Genomic DNA, 21206 nt, shown 5'->3' with positions numbered 1-21206 from the left:
CATAGACCTCTGAAAAGTCTAAAGGGTTAGGACCCTCAAAGCCAATACATCTTGTCAGAGAGCACCTCTGTTTGGAGAATTACAATGACCGATGTTATAGAATAAGTAGTTATATATTTAAAATATATATACTCCACCCCTCCAGTCCACTACTGCTTGGGGCGGCTAACAATATTAATAAAATAGATACAATTTAAAATATTTGTTGACAAGCTGTAGGTGCAATGGAATTATGGTAAAGGAGGAGCTATAGTCAGTCTTTGGGCATTGTCATTCCCAGTGGCCAGTCTGGTCCAGTTGTCACCTGCCCCGTCCCTTGCCATCAGCTCTTCAGCTTAGCAGAGGGAAGAAGAGCAAGGCCGTTTCTACCAGCCTGCCCTGATCAACTGCCACCCCCCCTCTTCCATCTTGGACTCTAAAGCAGCCACTATTCACGGGATGGAGGAAAGATGAGATTTTTCCATTGACCTGTTCTGACATTTCTTTGCCTGGGATTGATTCTACTCTTTCACTCCCTTTTCTTTCCTTCTCTTTGATACTGTCTTTACCTTTTAGATTGTAAGCCAGAGAACAGGGCTGGTGGTGTTTACAATTTTGGAGCAGCACATATCAGTTTTATGTGCTTTGTAAGCAATAAATGGGAGGCATTCTCCATTGGTAGGTGGCGGATACTAGTAGAGACAAAAGGGGATCAGCATGTTGTATGAGAGGAGGCACTATCTGTCTTAACTTATTTTCCAAAACACTACTTCTGTCTTGGGTCATATATGTGACCGGAAGTGGCTGGTGCACACATGCGCACACTGGCCACTTCTGGTCTGACACTGTGAGGCAGCAAGAGGGTATGTCACTGCCCCACGCAAGCTATTTTGGACACAGCGCTGGTGGGGGAAATGTGTTGGGGGTGGGTAAGATCACCCTCCCTCCTGCTTAAAAGGTAAAACCCCTCCACTGCTGAACCGGCCATCCGCTGGTTCATGCACTTCCCTGTCAACTGCAGCCCTTCTAAAGCTTCCCTTAGCAAACTTCACTGAATTATCTGCTACCATTTGGCATTGTTCACTGTCTGCCAACGTACGTACGTGTGTGTGTGTGTAAGCCTTCCTTTTACAAGACCAATGTGTCTGGATGTGAATATATACATTTTGATTAAACTGATACTTAAAACTGAAGTGCTTCCAAATAGCTTTCAGAGTGATACGCTCATCTGCTGTGGCATTTTTGTTTTCCACCATATTTTGTAACAAGTGCTTTTAAGGAGGATTTTCGGAACATAGATACCTAGAATCATAAATGCAGTTTGCTCAACTTCTGTTTAATGGGATGTTTTCATGTGTTTTTTTTTCTCCCCTTCAGTATAATGGGAGTGTTAAGTAACAAATGTGGTTTCCAGCTTCAGTATCAGATGATTTTCTCTATCTGGCTGTTGGCATTCAGTCCTCAAATGTGTGAATATTTGCGGCGTTATAATATCGTCCCAGTCCTGTCTGATATCCTTCAGGAATCTGTGAAAGAGAAAGTAACCAGGATCATCCTGGCAGCATTCCGGGTCAGTGAAATATGAACATGAGTAAGCACAAATAATGGGCTAAAAGGAAGGTCCAAAATGTTTCACTTTTGGATTCTCTGGTCCTGATACAAACAGCAGTTCATGCCTTTTACTTGCGAACCTACTTCCAGTTCCCATCTTCACATCTTTTGCTGTTCAATGTATCTTGAAATAGTAATTGGTCAGTGTTGCTGCTAATACCTTGCCTGAACTCCATCCACCATCCTGCCTCAGTTCCTCTTTCCTCTTGTGCAGCTTTTATGGATATGGAGGGAACTGAGCATAGAGTCCTTTCAGTGCTCCACAAAGTAGTATTGATTTTTATATGCTGCTGTTCAAGAAAAACATTCTGAATTCAGTTTATATAGAAAAACGAATAAGAAGAAGATGGTTCCCTGTCTCTAAAAGACAGACAAAATGCAAGGCAGCAACAGGCACTGGAAGAACGCTGTGCTGGAGTGGGATAGGAATAGTTGCTTTCCTCCTGTTAAATATAAAAGAGCCACCACTTAAAAAGATAAACTAGGAATGGGAGTTAACTGCTAAGCACCTCTTGTAGTTAGCTCAGTGCTACCTTAATTTCAAATAGCTAATTGCAACCATTCCTAGTCATGTCTAACTTCATGTTATGGATAGTGAGACAAACATAAAATTTTAAGTGAAAACACTTTCTCAAATCAATATTTATCATAGCAATTTGATTCCAGAAAAGTTTGACTAATGCCAGCACAACAACATTGTACACTTGTAAGAAGAACGTGCATGCGCAAAGTTGCACCATCTCTTGTATTCGTGTTGCACTTGCATGATCATAGAGCTTGCACAACAAGCAGAACAGGGGCTGACATCGACAGGGCAGTTGTGTAAAGACTTCAAACAGCATCCGCACAGTGCTACTTCTTTAAGAAACAGTGGAGCAGCCCTGGCAAATCCCTTCTGCTGAATGTTGGCCAGGAATTTATTAAAATGCATATGTATCCTGTCCTGTGAAAGTGGTAATACAAAGAGGAGGGCAGCAGTACTTTTTTTTTACTAGTGGCAACCAAGATCTTCATGAAGTTCTTTTGTTCTTTTCCTTCCAGAATCTTTTAGAAAAATCTACTGAAAGAGAAACTCGTCAAGAGTATGCTCTTGCCATGATTCAGTGCAAAGTTCTAAAGCAGCTGGAGAACTTGGATCAACAGAAATATGATGATGAAGACATAAGTGAGGATATCAAGTTCTTGTTGGACAAACTTGGGGAGAGTGTCCAGGACCTCAGGTAAATTTGTCTTGGGTGTCTATTGCCAGAATCTCTATAGGGAGTGTATGGCTGGTTTTCCTTTCCCCACTTGAGTAGGGATTAGGGATGTGCGAACCGGTTCGGATCCGAACCGGTTCGGGTCCGAACCGGTTCCGGTTCGGAGGTTCGGATCGAACCGAACCACCCCTGGTTCGGTTCGAATCCGAACCGAACTGGGGGTGGTTCGTTTCGAACCGGTTCGGATCGGTTCGGAAAGCTGAAAATTGGTCAGATGGTAGCTGGCACCCAGGGGTACCTGTCACCCAAACCCCAAAGCAATCGGACACTCGTACGATTTTTTATGAATTTTTGAAAAATATTTTTATTTTTCTCTCATAGGATATAATGGGACCCAAACCAGGCCATTATTTCTTATTGTGGAGCACTCATGGGTGCCAACAACCATGCAAACCCTGAAGCAATCAGACACCCCTATGATTTTTTATGAATATTTGAAATATTTTTAATTATTTTTCTCATTGAGTATAATGGGACCCAAACCAGTCCATATCCCCTGTTGTGGAGGACCTAGGAGCACAAAAGCAGGGTGGGTGGTAGACAGGCATGGGTGCCTACCACCCAAAAAATCTCAAGGCAATTGGACACTCCTCTGATTATTGGTGAATTGTTAAGTGTTTTTGAATTCCTCATAGAGAATAATTAGGATTGCAGCAAATGTATAGCTTCACGTCGGGGGGAAAGGGGTGTCGTAGAGTGCAGTGTGGTGGGTGGTAGTTCCTAGGGTGGGCAAGGAAGCTATCAGAATTATTTGAAAGGAATTGGGCAAAGAGGTGATTTTTAAGTGATTTTTGAAGTTTACGCGTCTTTAAGGTTTTTCCTCATAATAAGTTATAATGGAGCTTTCAGCAGCCCTATAAGTGCACATGGGGGTGCTGGGGTGGCCCAGAGCAAGTGGTGGTGTAGTGCACATAGGGTGCCAACCACCCCCATGGGTTTCTAACCCATGGGGTACAGGGATCTCTGGTAGGGGCACCCCCATGGGTACAGGGTTCTCTTGTTTCTGAGGTATTGAGTGTGGATTCTATGATAGCAAATGAGATTTTCAATGAGACACCATCAATCCACTCTAATATGCTATCATAGAATCCACACTCCGCCTCCTGCTTCTTCTCTGTGTGTGTGCTTAGTAGGGGTGTGCAATTTGGGATTTCGGGTGATTTGGCTCGGACCCGAACCGAATCACCCCTGTTCTGTTTTGTGCCCGAATCTGGGTCACCCGAATCACCCTTGATTTGGTTCGGATTTGGATTTAATCCGAATCTGAATCCGAATCGATTCGGGGGGGTAAAAAGGGGCCCAGGGGCAAAATTTTGGGGTGGGGTGGTAGTGCCCAATGGGTAGAGTCTACCACCCCAATTTCAGGGGGATTGGGCAAAGGGCTGATTTTTGGTGAATTTTTAAAGTTTTAGTGACTTTGGGGCAGTTCGGGGGCATAGCATGGGATCTGGGCAAAAGGAGTGGGGTGGGGTGGTAGTGCCTAATGGGTGCAGGCTACCACCCCAATTTCAGGGGGATTGGGCAAAGGGCTGATTTTTGGTAAATTTCTGAAAATTTCATATCTTTGGGGCATATTGGGGCATATTGGGGCAGAAAGTGGGGCCTGGGGCAGAATAGTGGGGTGTGATGGTAGTGCCTAATGGGTGGAGGCTACCACCCCAATTTCAGGGGGTTTGGACAAAGGGGTGATTTTTTGAGAATTTTTGAAGTTTTAGTGACTTTGGGGCAGTTTGAGGGCAGAAAGTGGATCTGCCCCAAAAGAGTGAGGTGGGGTGGTAGTGCCTAATGGGTGGAGGCTACCACCCCAATTTCAGAGGGATTGGGCAGAGGGCTGATTTTTTGAGAATTTTTGAAGTTTGGGTGTCTTTGGGGCAGATTGGGGGCAGAAAGTGGATCTGCCCCAAAGGAGTGGGGTGGGCTGGTAGATAGTGCCTAATGGGTGGAGGCTACCACCCATCCCCAATTTAAGAGTGATTGGGCAGAGGGGTGAATTATGGTGAATTTATTTGTATGAGGTTTGTCTTCATAAGGTGAAGTGTGCTAAATTGATTACTTCCTCATATTATTCATAGTAAAGGAAAGTGTGAAAAAGTGAAAGTGGGGTCATGAGAGTTGTTTAATTGAAAAATATCTCATTTGCTATGATAGAATGAGAATTCACACCTTTTCTATTCACCATAATTCACCCCTCTGCCCAATCACTCTTAAATTGGGGATGGGTGGTAGCCTCCACCCATTAGGCACTATCTACCAGCCCACCCCACTCCTTTGGGGCAGATCCACTTTCTGCCCCCAATCTGCCCCAAAGACACCCAAACTTCAAAAATTCTCAAAAAATCAGCCCTCTGCCCAATCCCCCTGAAATTGGGGTGGTAGCCTCCACCCATTAGGCACTACCACCCCACCCCACTATTTTGGGGCAGATCCACTTTCTGCCCCCAAACTGCCCCAAAGTCACTAAAACTTCAAAAATTCTCAAAAAATCAGCCCTTTGTCCAAACCCCCTGAAATTGGGGTGGTAGCCTCCACCCATTAGGCACTACCACCACACCCCACTATTCTGCCCCAGCCCCCACTTTCTGCCCCAATATGCCCCAATCTGCCCCAAAGACATGAAATTTTCAGAAATTTACCAAAAATCAGCCCTTTGCCCAATCCCCCTGAAATTGGGGTGGTAGCCTGCACCCATTAGGCACTACCACCCCACCCCACTCCTTTTGCCCAGATCCCATGCTATGCCCCCGAACTGCCCCAAAGTCACTAAAACTTAAAAAAATCGCCAAAAATCAGAGGAAGGTCCAATCGACTTGAAATTTGGGTGGCAGGTAGAACACAAGGTCCCCTTTCAAACCAGCTATTTTTTGAGATCCGAACCGGTTCGGTTCGGATCCGAACCGGTTCGGATCCGAACCGAACCGGGGGGGTGGTTCGGCAAAACCAAAACCGAACCACCCTGGTCCGGTTCGGACCCGGTTCGGATCCGAACCGAACCGGGAGAACCGGTTTTATGCACATCCCTAGTAGGGATTTGTAAATCAAGCATCCATTAGAGTCAAATAGATCGTCAGAAGAAGAGTTTCCTTAGTGCTTGTATTTATATGATGAGTAGAAATAATTGCTTGTCAGGGACTTTGTGTTCAAGGGCTTTTTGTTGTTGGATGGCCCTTATTTAAATTTCAGAAAAATAATAAAAACTCTTCATTGCTTGCAAGTGCCTTAAATAGGCTTTTTGAAGCCCTCTAGGCATTTGGGGATGCCTCAGTATCTCATATAACAAAATACCTGTAATGAGTATAGTTACAGAGTGTTTAAATTCACTGGGATTAAATCCATAGGCACATTCTGCAATATTAATAAAGCTATTTATTAATTCAGAAATTGATATTATTGGCTTTTCAAACAAAAAAGAAAATAAGATATTTCTAAATTAGCTAAACAATAATAATCTTGTTATGCCAGGCTGATATAAAGAGTCAAGGCACATTGCTGTTTTCCAAAGCCAGTTCTGAGATCTGGAATGCAAACAATGTCCATGAAGTCTATGTCAGCTAGAACAAGGATATTCCCTCCACACTCAGCAGCAGCTTGCCAAAAGGACATTTCAAATTGGATCATTTCAATCTGAATTTCCTGGGCAAAAGAATCCCACCTTCTAATGATAAAGAGCTGCCAGCAGTGGGCAAAAGGGTGTTCACTCTCTCCAGCCCCACCCCATTCTAATGAACTGAGCTGAATAACTTCTTACCTGGTAACAAAATTAGCATTTGAATCTGGTAAGGTTGTGCATGATTCAGAATTTGTGCACGATTCAAATGGGCAGTCCAGGCACCTTATGAGAGTGAGGAGAGCAGGTCTGTACTTGCTCCTCCGCCACTCACCACAGCTTCCTGCTACGCAGGGCCCCTTGCATGGCAGTGACACCATGCACATGGCCTCTGTGCGTGCACGGCGGCCATTTGCATGGTCAGCAACCACACTTAGAAGAAGAGTGACTAGGAACTTAGGGAATTCCCCAGAGCAATGCTTAACAGGAATTATAAAGTGGGTGGAGGCCTTTTCTGTCTGAGGCAGAAAACGGAATCCACACTAGGAAAAGAACAGATTAGTATTACTCCAATGAATGGGGTTGATTTTCTCCTCCAAATGAAGCGTTGACTGTTTAAAAATGGAAGTGTATCATGTGAATTTGGCCAGATCTTGGAAACCTTAGCAAATATATGTAGCTCACGTTCATCACACAAATGTTATGCTATGGTTAAATGTACGTCTGTATATTTTTAATTTCTCATAGTTATGGTTGTAAAATCTCTCTTGCAATTCTTGTAGTAATCTTTATAAACTTCCTGAAGTGCAGTGAGGGAGTTTCAAATTGGGTTTCCCTCTCTTTACATGTACAAGGCTAAATAATATCTTACAGTTTAGATATATTGTTCTCAGACTCTTGAGCATCAGCTTTGTTCTTCAGCCTCTTGTGTTTTATCCTGCAGTTCATTCGATGAGTACAGTTCTGAGCTCAAGTCAGGAAGACTAGAGTGGAGTCCTGTTCACAAGTCTGAGAAGTTCTGGCGAGAAAATGCTGTACGATTAAATGAAAAGAATTATGAACTATTGAAGTAAGTTTTGAATTTTTTCTCTTTACTTTTTAAAAATTGGTGGTGCAGTTCTGAATAACTATTACTACACTTTCATTATGCTAACACAAAGAGAGATTGTAATTTCATTTGCTAGACATCCTGTAAGAATATATGGGCTGGGATTCAAAGAGCAACTTTAGACATTCTCAGGGACTTGAGCATACCCAGTGGTTCACTTATCTTATCCTTATGCCTTCTCGCATACTGTTCTGGAAACTCTCCTTTGTTTCAAAAGAGGCTGGTCCATGTGGCATAGGGAGCTGCTTGTGAGGAAAAGACATTTCAGACTCCTTTGTGTACAATTTTTGTGCCAAGGACATGTTGTTCTCTTAAACTGAAGATTTTTTTGATCCTATAATATGAAACACATATTTTAGAACCTACAACTTACTTTCTGGAAACAATACACGATTCTGGGTTTTATATATATTGTTTACAAAAACTCAGATCTGTGTGTTAAAGTAATGGCTGTGGCAAAAGGCACCCATACAGAAATGGTTTTCCGCAGCAGTCATATCATTCCACTAACATTTTTTAATTGGGCAAAAGAGTTTCCTCAGTAACCAATAATGTAATGTATTCAAAATATGATGTTTACTCAAGTGTCTATGATATTTTAATTTGTATTTTGATTTCTTTGCTTTAACATTTAAACTGACTATAGATATGCATGAGTCTGTCCTACAGATCAAAGGGATTAGCAGAGTGTGAAGCAAATAAATTGCTTTCAGTAATACTGATTTGCTTTTATTCAGACAGAAGAAGCATACTTGAGAATATCGCTGGCTTTTTATTCTAAACAGCACAGTTCCGCTACATAGGGGCTTATCTGAATTTATCTGAATTTTTGCATAATAGTTTAATTAAGATTATAATTTACTATGGAAGATACTTGCTAAGAGTGTGTTGGTCATTGAAATGGAAACCAAAACTTTTTAAAAAACCACACACACACCCCTCAGAATAGCTAGGAGTGTGATACTGTGGTCCTGTGACTTTCACTAAATGCTGGGTGTTGAGCACCTTACATCTACCTTCATCCTCCTCACAGATTTAGCACACCCCAGAACTGTAAAGCAACAAATAATTGAGAATGTCTCTTCCTTACAATATTAATGGCTATAAGTGTGTCAGCTAGTGAGCACATTGTGACATCTAGGGAAAAGGCTGAAGAGTTACTCAAGTTAATGGTTTTATACTTCCACTATGTAGGTGTAGGGGTGCAAAGTTTGTGAAAGGATGGCCAGCTTTAAAAATACCTTTTGTAAGATTTGTGTGGCAGGTACAGAAAACTTTGAGTAGACTTGGAGTTAAGGATAATGTTTGTACAGCACCTACAAATTTAAACCAACATTTAATTAAATCTCAGTTATATGATAATAGATGTGAAGGGAGGGATTCTATCTGTGAGGAGGATGAGGGTTGGTGTAAGGTGAAGGGGGTAGTGTATAAAATTGAATGTGTGGAATGTGCAGTGTTCTGTATTGGAGAAATAGGAAGACCATTAATGAAAAGATATAAAGAACATCTGGCTGATATGCAGCATAATAAAAGTTTAACAAAACCGTGGGCGATACACATGAAAGAAGAACAGAATGGAAAATTGACCAAAACAAAAGTATCAATGTTGGCTGTTGAAGGGAATATAATAAGACACAAGATCAAGGAAGCAATGTTAGTTATAACAATTGAATCCTAATATTAATGTTAAGGATGAGATGAAAGAAGCCATGAGATACATTGGTCACTGAAAGAGTTAATATGTTCTTTGCAAAAGGTCTAGTCTCTCCTCCCTCATGTATTCTCTGTTATCTGTTTGCTGCTTTTGGTTCTCAGCTTCTATATTTAAGTGCCTTCACCTGGCATGCTAAATAGAGCACTGAGCATGGTTTATTACACCAAACCGTTTGCTTAGGCTTGTTCTAGCTTAGATGTTTTATGGGAAAATCTGTTTGTTATTTTAATATATTTATGCATTAAAGAGGTCATATGAAATTTTTCTTTGGAAAATTAGAACTATTACGAAGTATTGGACTTGAGTCCTCATTCAAGGGGCACTGGGGTACTGCACCCACTAGGGCTGGTCTGCCCAGTCCAAGAGACCGGGGGGACTTCACTAATTTAGAAAACTATTTGGGGTTCTGCACCCCACTCAGGAGCCCAGGGTGTAGCACCCCGCAAGGGTAGTTCTGCCTTGGCTAAAGAGCCTCGAGGGTGTGGCAGCCCTGTTATAGGAGTCATGGCCAGTGGATGTGTGAGGATATGCAAGGAACTGGATCAAGGATGTCTTTTATAGTTTTTACTTAAGAAGTAGATTTTGAACAGTTACTACTCAACTGGGTCCTGGTGGAGTTTCTAACAGTACAAAAACTGATAGGAAGGGGAGAGGGGAAGAATTCTGATAGGAAGGGGAGAGGGGAAAAGTTCATTACCAAGGTGCAGGGAAACCAATGAATGGCCATTTCACAGTTTTTCCCCTTGAGCTGAGATGCTAGAGTTCAAAGAGATGGGGTGTGAGGAGTTGGGGTATGAGGAACACTGCAGAATTGGAGAGGGTGAAGATGCGCCAATTGAACCTCCCCTCTGATCTTCTGTACCAAACTCCAAAGTCTTCTACCCTTCTCGGCCTTTGATGTTCTTAAAGGCCACCTTCAAATCCATCACTTGGTGCAATCATCCCATCTCCGGTGCCATCTTCCTGGGTCCTGGTCTCAGAGAATATTGTTCTGTCCTCCCTCTGGTCCTGTCGTCACAGTTGGCTCCACATTATAGTCCTTTTCTCTTGTGCCCCATGGCTTGTTACAGGAGGCTTTTGATTATTTGTGGCAATTCTCCCCCTCCACTCCCATTTTCAGTCTTGATTGAGAAGAGATAGTTGTCAAACAGCTATTGCTTTCCTTCCTGGCCATTTGGCCATAAAGTCTCTCATTGGCATTTCAAAGTAAGGGATTTAGGAGGGGAAATGGAGGAAGGATCAGGTCACTGCTAGTTTATTTTCCCATTCAAGGGTTAGAGAGCCAGACACCCAGGTTACTATAAAGAATTATTAAAAATACAAAAGATATGGAGTTTCTTCCAGTTCTATCCTAGACTATGGCTAATACACAGTAGTATCCAACAAAGTCCTTGAATCCTGCTGATCTAGCTTTCTATAACATAAGCAACAATCAGCAAGGTTGCTGTGGATCTTTCAGCAGAGTCCATTTCACAGTATCCCTGGTTGGCATTATCTTTTCCTTCACAATAGCTGCAATAGCAGGCTTGTGTCTTGAATTTGGTATAAGCAAGAGAAAGTTTAAGAAAAGGAGGGAGAGGACTGGGGTATCCATTACAGAACTTGCTCAGAAGCATAATTTACCTACCATATCAGTATGTATGCTTTTATCCAAATTGTCTTGTAGGGACATGACATCAGCAAATCTCTTACTTCGTCCATTGTTTGTGCCTTTGGAGTAGCATAACTCTGAAAATGCTTTCTGTAAATCAGTACTAACTTAAATTGACAGTAGAGAAAATCTGGATGACTAATTGAAATGGTTAAACACTTTTTGACCCATTCTTACATCGGTGCAGCATAGTTTTATCAAGAAATAATGATTGAAGTAGCATAGAGAGTGAACATATACTGTATATTTTAAAAATCCAATTGTAGAATTCTGACAAAACTTCTGGAAGTATCAGATGATCCTCAGGTCCTGGCTGTAGCTGCTCACGATGTTGGAGAATACGTCAGACACTATCCTCGAGGAAAACGGTATGGAAGCCTTTTCACTTTGGTCTTGCATCAAGGTTAATACCAAGGTCACTTAGCAGTGATGCATGGGGAGGCTTTGTTCTTATTTTTTTACCCCTTGCAAATATAAAATGGATATGTCCATTTCCAAGATATCCATGAAAAGATGTTCAATTTCCATGTTGCACTCAAAATACAGAAAAAGTGATAAGAAGGAGAAGTTAGAAATGTATCCTAGTACCACTAGCAGCTGTTTGTGTTCCCTCAGGGAAGAGTACTGCTCAGTTAAAAGCACCAGTTGAAAAACATGCATTTCTTTGGTCTGTAATAATAGACCTACTGTCATCAGGCTCCTCCACTCTAAAAGCTGTGTCCATCAGCAGCCATTCTACCTGGCCACAATAGAAGGAGAGGTCAGAGAGTCAGGCCTCCCCCATTATCCTGGCCGAGACCAACTGTTGTCTGGCCCTTCCCCTCTATGAACTGTATCCATCTGCAACCAGCCAGCCACCCTCCATTGGAAGTGTTGGTCGAAGTTTTAGTATATTTGCTTTTTTATTGACATCATAACCTGCCTTGGGAACTCTAGTAGAAAAATGGAATAAAGATCAAATGAATAATATGAAAGAGTGATAAGTTTACTAGCTGTGCATTTTTAGACATTTTACTTTTTGGACAACTTATATTTGAATAACAGAGGTGTTTCTGATGCTGAGAAATGTGCCACTCTTCACTGCTTCTCTTCTGTCTATGCTTAGAGGAGAGCTGGTCTTGTGGTAGCAAGCATGACTTGTCCCCATAGCTAAGCAGGGTCTGCCCTGGTTGCATATGAATGGGAGACTTGATTTGTGAGTACTGCAAGATATTCCCCTCAGGGGATGAAGCCGCTCTGGGAAGAGCATCTAGTTCCCTCCCTGGCATCTCCAAGATAGGGCTGAGAGAGATTCCTGCCTGCAACCTTGGAGAAGCTGCTGCCAGTCTGTGAAGACAATACTAAGCTAGATAGACCAATGTTCTGACTCAGTATATGGCACTTTCCTATGTTCCTCTTCTTCTCTCCTGTTTTTAGAGTTATTGAGCAGCTTGGTGGAAAACAGCTTGTAATGAATCACATGCATCATGAAGATCAGCAGGTTCGCTATAATGCCTTACTTGCAGTGCAGAAGTTGATGGTCCACAACTGGTACGTGAGGGATAACTTTTACTTCTATATTCATAGCATGATTTTTATTTTATTGCAGTACATGAAAAACAAGTTCTTAATTACGTTTTGTCACTAAGGGACCCATCATGTCTTGGTTTCACTGAAATAATGGTTGATTTTAAAAATTGACCCAGTGAATGGCAGTGGTGTTGCTATCAGATCAACTACAATTCCCCATCCCTACCCCTTTGGATACGAGAATGAAAATTTAAATAAACTGTGTGGAATTAAATTAAGCTTAAATACTAAACAATGTTGCTATTACTCTTCTTTCCCTGGCACTTGGAATGCCTTATTTTCCAGCATTTAATTGCATTTTCATTAGAATGATGTGCAGCAAATTCATTAACATGTCTAACAAGCCTTTAGTGAATAGAAATGTAAAATATGGTTGCATCTTGTCTATACTGTGAATGTTTAAGTTAAAAATGGATTCTTTTTTTTAAAAAAGGTTCCTTACTAATACTACACCAGCATGGTGTAGTGGTTAGAGTGTAGCTCTTCCTCCAAGGAGCCCAGAGCGATGTACTACATACTTGAATTTCTCTTTCACAACAACCCTGTGAAGTAGGTTAGGCTGAGAGAGAAATGACTGGCCCAGAGTCACCCAGCTAGTTTCATGGCTGAATGGGGATTTGAACTCTGATATCCCTGGTCCTAGTCCAGCACTCTAACCACTACACCACGCTGGCTCTTGTGTGGTGCAATTAGCCTCTGCAAGACCCAGGCCATGCAGAGGCCAACTGCGCAGGCGCATAGGCCTCCAAAATTGCTGCCATGCCGCAGGGGGAAGGCCCTGTAGCTAATCGTGCAGCTGTTTGTAAACTCTCGCGAGAGCTGCCTCACATGGGATTAGTGACAGGTACGCCTAAGAGAAATTTCATTCATATATATATATATAGAGAGAGAGAGAGAGAGAGAGAGAGAGAAAATATGAATGATTCTTCGACGTGGTCTCTGTGCTTTACATGAATGGGCTTTGCACCTGCACAGAGACCACATTGGAGCTTCCAAGCTAGAGTTCTTAACTTTTGGCGGTAACCCCACCCCCTCAGTATATAGGCGGCTGCACGGGCTTCCCTTTCCAGTCTTTCTTCGTCCACAATAGAAGACACATTATTGAGCACTCCTTGCTAGATTACGCTGTTGAGTATTTAACCTTACCGGTTTTCACCCTATATTTTGTTCAGTATTCCCCTTCGTTAGCGTCTTTATTTCATCCTCGGTACCCCCCCTTTCCCCCCTCAGTTCTTTCTCGAGTTCGCCATTACGTCGTGGCCTTCGGGCCCGGCATGTTACGGTTTCTCCGCTCTTTCTCCGGCCTATGGCCAAGACTACAAACTTTAAGCAGTGTAGTCTCTGCAATACTAATATCCCCTCGACCGACGGCCACAAACTTTGCCTTTTTTGCTTGGGCGAGGCCCATTAAGTTGGTTCTTGCTCGCACTGTGCAGCCTTTAATAAACAGGCACGCGAGAATCGGGCATCTTGACTTTGTTCTTGGCTTTGGGAACAGGCCTTCAAGTGTTCGGGATAGAAACCGCCTACAATACAGGCCCCTTCTAGCATTTCTCTTTTGGCCCGGGGCTTACAGCCCATTTCCTCCCCACCAGGGATCTCAGTTTGCACTCCAGAGGCCAATGTACCGGTTGATCCCGTGGCTCGGGCTTCGACCTCAGTACCGAAGAGTTTCGTGGCAGTGCCGATCTTGACGGCGGCACTCATTGAACCACGCTCGGTCCAATCTGCCAAGAAGAAAAAGAGAAAGAAGGCCTGTCATGCTTCTACAGAGCCTCCTAAGAAAAAGCGTAGACCGACCTATGATCCTGTACATTCCAGACGGAAACCATCCTGGATGCTGAGGTGGTCTATGCATCTAGTCCCCATGATCCCGTATATGAATCTGAGTGGGATTCTGAACCTGAAGAACTTCCCCCATAGCGGCCCTGTCGATGGTCCAATCGAGAACTTGAGGCTGCTCTCGATGAGCGCTACGCCTGTCAAGTTGAGGAAGAGGCGGACTATTTTTATGCCCACCAAGAGGTTCTCCAACACTGCCGAGCCTCGGCCGCTACGGAACTGTCCCTTCAGCGTTCTGCCTCACCCCGGCCATCGACCTCGGTACCGGCTTCGATACCAAACCCATGCAACTCTTCTCCGCCTCCACCCCGAACCACGTCTCTCCTGCCACCGCGGGTTCCACCGAGAAGTTCTCCCGTGCAGGTGGCCATGGCTACGATCACCCCAGATTCTAGGCCACCTCCTACTTGGCTTCGAATCCTACCTCTTCCTCCTCCGGTCTCAAGTGACTCCTCGGATTCGTCTTCCGATGAAGAGGGACCAGAATCCTCGATTTCAGACAGGATATCGTTGGGCTCTTCGCCCCCTACACTTATTATGGAACCTAGGCCTAGCTCTCCATCAGGAGATGTCTGAATATATACTGACTTTGTTTCCCATATGGCGACCTCCCTGGGTGTTCAACTCTCCCAAGGAGATAAATCCGAGCCGGACCCCCTTTTTCAATTGATTGAAGACGATGCCTGTCAATCGGCATCACTCCCTTTGAATCCATCCATCCTCAAGGTCACCAAGGCCTCTTGGTCAAAACCCTCCTCCCTGCACCAGACATAGAAGAAACTCGATTCCTTCTATAAGGTACACTCTTCTGGTGATCAGGATGACCCCTTTCTGAAGCAACACCCTTCCACTGACTCCATTGTAGTAGAGTCCTCACTCTCTTAAGTTCTGTGGATATACCTCATCCACACCACCCGACAAAGAAGGAAAGAAACTGGACATGTTTGGCATGCGTTTGTATTCTATTTCCTCTTTATTGACCAGAATTACAAATTATCAGGCCTACTATGCCAGATACCAGTCCTTTCTGTGGGACCACGGTGCCCCCTTCTTAGATCATTTGCCTGAAGAACAGCAGGGATCTGCTAAAGTCTTCCTGCGTGAAGCCACGCAGGTTTCAAAACAGGAACTCCATGCAATCCGTCACCTAACAGAAGGTGCTGTTAAGGTGATGGCAACCTCCGTTGCTCTTCGTCGGCATGCCTGGCTCAGATCTTCCGGCCTTACGCCTGACATTAGGTCAAGGGTGGAAGATCTTCCCTTTGATGGCTCATCCCTGTTTGGGGAAAAGACAGATGATACACTTCAGAAAGTGCAGAAACTTCGTAACACGGCCCGCTCTATGGGGTTTCAACAATCCTCATCCTGGCCTTACAAGCCTCAGAAATGGCAGCAACAGCCATACTCCTCCAAGCACCATTGCTACCAACCACAGGACAAATCCTTTCATTCTGCCAGGTACCAGCCATACAGAAAGCTCTCCAACTTCACCAGCTCCGAGCAGCAGCTATGCTCTAAGAGGTCACAGCCCCAAACTAAGAGACAGTGACTTAAAATCCCCTCCCCGGTGGGACACCAGACTCTCCCCCTTCATCTCCACCTGGGAGAACATCATCTCCGACTCCTGGGCCCTTACCATCATGAGGGTCGGCTATGCTATAGAGTTTGCATCCACCCCACCATAAAATCCCCAACTCTCCACACTGGCCACCCCTGCTCTCCTCACGGAAGTCGACCCTCTACGTACAAAATCAGCAATAGAACTTGTTCACAACCCACAATCCCCAGGTTTCCACTTCCGATACTTCACAATACCCAAACCAGACAGCTCCCTTTGCCCTATCCTGGATCTCTGGGAACTGAATTGCTATGTCACATACCGGAGGTTTTGAATGGTTACCATTCCCACCATCATCTCACTTCTACACAGGAATCAGTGGTTTGTCTCAATAGACCTCAGAGATGCCTGCTATCATGTTACCATCAGACCTCAACACCGTTGTTTCCTCCACTTCCAGATAGCGGACACAACTTACCAATTCTGCGCCCTGCCCTTCGGGTTGGTTTCCATGTCGTGGGTGTTCACCAAATGTATGGCCCCAGTGGTGGCGGCCCTGCAACAACAGAACATTCAAATTTTTTCCTTACTTCGACGACTGGCTCATGGTAGCCGACAACCTGCCTTTCCAACCTGGGTCTTTCTTTATGAAAAGTCGAAACTCAGCCTTCCAGGACAATAGAATTTCTGGGGATCCTCTTTGACTGCACCCAGTCAAAAATTTTCTTGCCTCAGCATAGGATTCAAGCTATCCTGGACTTGTCATCCCACTTCCTCTACCACCCACGTCAACCAGCACGAACAAGCCAGCGCCTATTAGGCTTCCACCACCTGCGTCCTCCCTCACACCCATCTACGTGCCAGGACTCTTCAACACTGGTTCCTTTCTGTGTTCTCTCCACACAAGGATTCCCTCACCAACATCCTAATATGTTTAGATTATTCTTGTTAGGTCCTGTAGTAGTGGTTGTAGATTCTTTTCAATCTCGTTGTTCTGCACAGGACAATGACAATAAAGATTTATCTATCTATCTATCTAAGGATCCCGCCTTGAGTCCTACATTCCCTGCTGTGGTGGACGGACCCTGCCAACCTCAGCAACGGCTCCCCCTTCTAGCTCCCACGTCACACCCTTCTACTCACCACGGACATCTCCATGGAAGGTTGGGTTGCCCACGCTGACAATCACAACATCCACGGCATCTGGTCCCTGACCGACGCCGCCCACCATATCATTTACCACGAGCTGCTAGCCATCTTCAAGGCTCTAAAGGCCTTCCTTCCCCTAATATGAGGCTCCCACGTCCTGATCCAAATGGACAATATTACCGCCAAGGCTTACATGAACAGGCAAGGCGGCACCTCCTCCAGCTCCCTCCTGTTCCTAGCCATGGAAATGTGGTTCTAGTGCAATTGCCATGGCATTACTCCTCTGGCGGTCCATATTCAGGGCCAGGACAACGTCACGGCGGACAGACTGAGCAGGACTCAAACAACATCATACGAATGGCAACTATTACCCCCCCACGCTCCGCTCACTCTTCCACCGCTGGTTCCTCCCAGAAATAGACCTCTTCGCATCAGAGATGAATGCACAATGTCACCTATATTGCTCCAGGTCCGGGATCGGACCCAACTCTCTGGGGGACGCGTTTGCCATGAACTGGATGGGACTTCTAGTCTACGCTTTCCCTCCAATTCCTCTACTTCCTCGAGTCCTTCAGAAAATCTCCCAGGACCGCCCGCATTGCATACTCATTGCCCCTTGGTGGCCCTGGAGGCCCTGGTTCCCCTGCCTCCTCTGTCTAGCCAACCATCAGTACCACCGTTTGCCGCACACACCTCGCCTCCTCCATGCGGATCTACAGCGCCTCCATCTCACGGCTTGGCACATAGTCCCAACCTGCCCATAGATCTACAAAGAATAGTCAATGCCTCGTGGAAACCCACTACCGTCGCCTCCTATTCCCATAAATGGACACGGTTTCAGAACTTTCTAAAGGACAGGGAAGTTCCAGTACTCTCTGTCTCTGTAGAACATGTTTGTTCATACTTGCTGTCCCTCAAGAAGGCCGGATTTAAGATGCCTTCCTTGCGCTTTAATCTCGCAGCCGTAGTGGCTAACTCCCCGCCATCTACGCCATCATGGTTCCAACACCCTACAGTCAAGCGTTTCCTTAAAGGACTCACTCATCTCTATCTGGACCCGCCGGTCATAGCCCCTGCTTGGGATATGACCTTGGTGCTCTCCTCCCTCATGTATCCTCCCTTCGAACCCATGGCTACAATTGCTCTCGACCTCCTTTCCTGTAAAATAGCCTTCCTCACGGCCATCACTTCGGCCAGGCGGGTCAGTGAACTCAGGGCACTTAGAGTTGACCTGCGTTACCTGGTTTTCCACAAAGAAAAAGTTGTCCTTAAGCCAGACATTGCCTTCCTGCCAAAGGTAGTCACTTGGTTTCACCGCTCCCAACCAATCTCCTTACCTGCGTTCTTCTCTGAGCCATTTACCGAGGCCGAACAATGCCTCCACACTCTCGACGTTCGCAGGTCGCTCGCCTTCTACGTAGACCGAACCTCCGCTCTCCTCAACTCCAGCTCTCTCTTCGTGCTTCACTCTGGACCCAACAGAGGCAAGCAGGCTTCTATGCAGACTTTATCGAGATGGGTGGTTCACACCATCTCTCTAGCATACCAGATTTCCAGGAAGCCCCTCCCGCCCTCCATCAAAGCACATTCAACGAGAGCGGTCACAGCTTCCACTGCCTTTGAGCGGTCTATTCCTTTGGACGTCATTTGCCACGCGGCTACGTGGGCGTCAAGACACTCATTTGTACAGCACTACGCCCTGGATGTCCAAGTCATAAAAGACACAGCATTTGGCAGGGCAGTGTTACAATCCATCTTTGCCTGATTCCTCCTCCAGGTGAGCATGGCACGGGTGCAGCTTGCTATGCGCCGATTTGTGTAAAGTGCAGAGACCACGTCGAAGAACGACAGGTTTCTTACCTGTAACTTGAGTTCTTCTAGTGGTCATCTGTGCTCTTACACGCCCACCTATCCTCCCCTCTTCTAATGTCTTTTCTGCTAGTCTTTCAGATTGGTGGACTTAGAAGACTGGAGAGGGAGGCCCATGCAGCCGCCTATATACCGAGGGGGCGGGGTTACTACCAAAAGTTAAGAACTCTAGCTTGGAAGCTCCGATGTGGTCTCTGCACAGGCGCAAAGCCCATTCGTGTAAGAGCACAGATGACCACTAGAAGAACCCAAGTTACAGGTAAGCAACCTGTCGTTATGTAGACTGACCCAATGTGTTGGCCACTGTGTCTTTCTCCAAATTTGCTGGCATAGTTTGGTTAGAGCCTTGACTGATATATAGGGGCATTGAATAATTTAACATGGGAGAACCACAGAAATAACTTACTGTCACCATTCAAAGGACATATGGAAACTTCCGCTGGTGACCAGTACAATATTCAGCATAAGATGTGCTCTCATGTCCTGGTGGTCTTGTATCATGCTGTTGTCCCCATCATTTGCAAGGTCATCTTCAGAATATGGGGAAATTCTGCTGCCCCCATTTATCCAGTACATAAATCTTGCAATGCTAAGCCACAATAAACAGACAAAAGCAAGCCTTATCTGAACTTATCAGTCTTTACATGTGTCCACTAATAATAGAAAATAGCTAGGAATAGGCCTAGTCATGTATGTGAAATTACAATAGCCGTGTGAGGTAGATCATACAGTATGCAGTTTGCAAACTGGTGGCAGGATCCTGCCTTAGTTATAACTAAGCACTATTGAAATAAAGGAGACATGACTAATTTAAGTCCAGTTAATTTTGTTGGGTCATGTCTAATTTAGTCCAGCTCACACCCTAGGTCTTGAGGCCAGAAATAAACATACCAAAGGCTGCTCATTTGACCAGTTCAGATGTTGCTGCTGTAGTGTTGTTGGTGCTGTGAATAATTTTAATGTGATTGGAACGCCATAGAACTGTGACAAAATCTGGAATCTGATCCCCATTATGGTTGGCCAGATATCATCAACACCAGCAGTACTAATCCCAAAGGGGTTTCATTCAGCATAGGTTTTTACTGTTTGATTGCCTACTGTCATAGAAAGCCAGTTCTAAATCTGACAAAAGCTGAATGAAGTCTGGATCACATAGAAATGATTTAGAAAATCAGTAAAATTTGAAAATTGTCTGTATTAGAATGAGGTTTAACTCAGAGCTCTCAGATCAAATTCTCCATACACATGTTATACATGCGTCCTTTTGTGTCAAGAGAGATAATTCTTCCAGAGAGTTGGGGGGGGGGGGGAAGAACAAAAGTAAACATTTTTTTCCTAATTCAGAAATCCAAAGTTACACTAGCCTAGAAAAAGCATGGATGATAGGCTGTTGTCAAATTATTCTGATTTAGTCATTTCTTAGCTCATATAATTTGCATTTTAAAGGACTCATTCAGTGATACAGCAGATAAATCAAGGAGCTTTTAAAAAGGGTTCTTAATCTTGATGTCAGCTAGGGCTGCTGCACTGACAGCTCATTGTCTTTTGGTAGTGGTGGTGGGGGAGGTAATTTGTGTATAATTTGCAATGGGGACTAGTTTAACATTTAGACCCCAATGCATCACAAGGCAAAATTTTCCTTTGTTTAGAACCTCTATTAAATACTTGGTGATGTGAGGCTAGATTTAAAATGGAATGGAGCAATTTAAGCTCTGGGGTATGTACACATCTGTGGAGTAGATACTGAAGCCATGAATACAGATGGAATCACACAAGTGTTAGAGGATTTCCTATGCACTTATTCCCTGGAACACTCCAGTACAAAAGGTATTAGTGATCCATGCAATCCGACAGCCAGCTCTCTTCACACAATTGTCCTATCAATTGTGTGGATGGAATAGGATGCTCTGAATGAAATCCAGTCCCCAACATAAGCATTGTACAGATTTGTCCTAACAGGAACTTAGTTTCCTGCTCTGTCCAGATTGGAAACCTACAGGGGAGTGACAGCAGGAGGGAGGGCATGCCCTCAACTCCTGCCTGTGGCTTCTGGCGGCATCTGGTGGGCCACTGTGCAAAACAGGATGCTGGACTAGATGGGCCTTGGGCCTGATCCAGCAGTGCTGTTCTTATGTTCGTAACCCTAACATAAGGTTAAGGTTATATGCCCCAGTTCTACAATGGATCTTTTACGTTACCTGGGTTCATAGATTTGGGAGTCTTTGGTCTGCTTGCAGTAACTAAAAGTACCAGTTCGTGTGGTTCAGAAGGACAGTAAGTAATAATATGAGGTTTTCTTCTTACATGACACTTTATAATTGGATCTGAGAAGAAACTTTTCTGCATCTTG

At 44.5% G+C, this 21206-nt stretch overlaps 1 protein-coding gene across 3 annotated transcripts in view; it reads left to right on the top strand.

The window, feature by feature from the left end:
* The window catches only part of ATP6V1H (ATPase H+ transporting V1 subunit H), a 67504-nt gene that overhangs the window by 34515 nt on the left and 11783 nt on the right, over window positions 1-21206 (top strand). For all 3 annotated transcript variants that reach the window (XM_053248914.1, XM_053248913.1, XM_053248912.1), the window contains 5 exons: window positions 1357-1549; window positions 2632-2810; window positions 7337-7462; window positions 11136-11237; window positions 12286-12399. In XM_053248914.1, the coding sequence (XP_053104889.1) occupies window positions 1357-1549; window positions 2632-2810; window positions 7337-7462; window positions 11136-11237; window positions 12286-12399 (714 nt within the window). The remainder of the gene's footprint in view (window positions 1-1356; window positions 1550-2631; window positions 2811-7336; window positions 7463-11135; window positions 11238-12285; window positions 12400-21206) is intronic.

The sequence above is a fragment of the Hemicordylus capensis genome, chromosome 4, assembly GCF_027244095.1.
Source record: "Hemicordylus capensis ecotype Gifberg chromosome 4, rHemCap1.1.pri, whole genome shotgun sequence".
Lineage (NCBI taxonomy): Eukaryota > Metazoa > Chordata > Lepidosauria > Squamata > Cordylidae > Hemicordylus > Hemicordylus capensis.
This window is presented reverse-complemented; position numbering and strand designations above follow the sequence as displayed.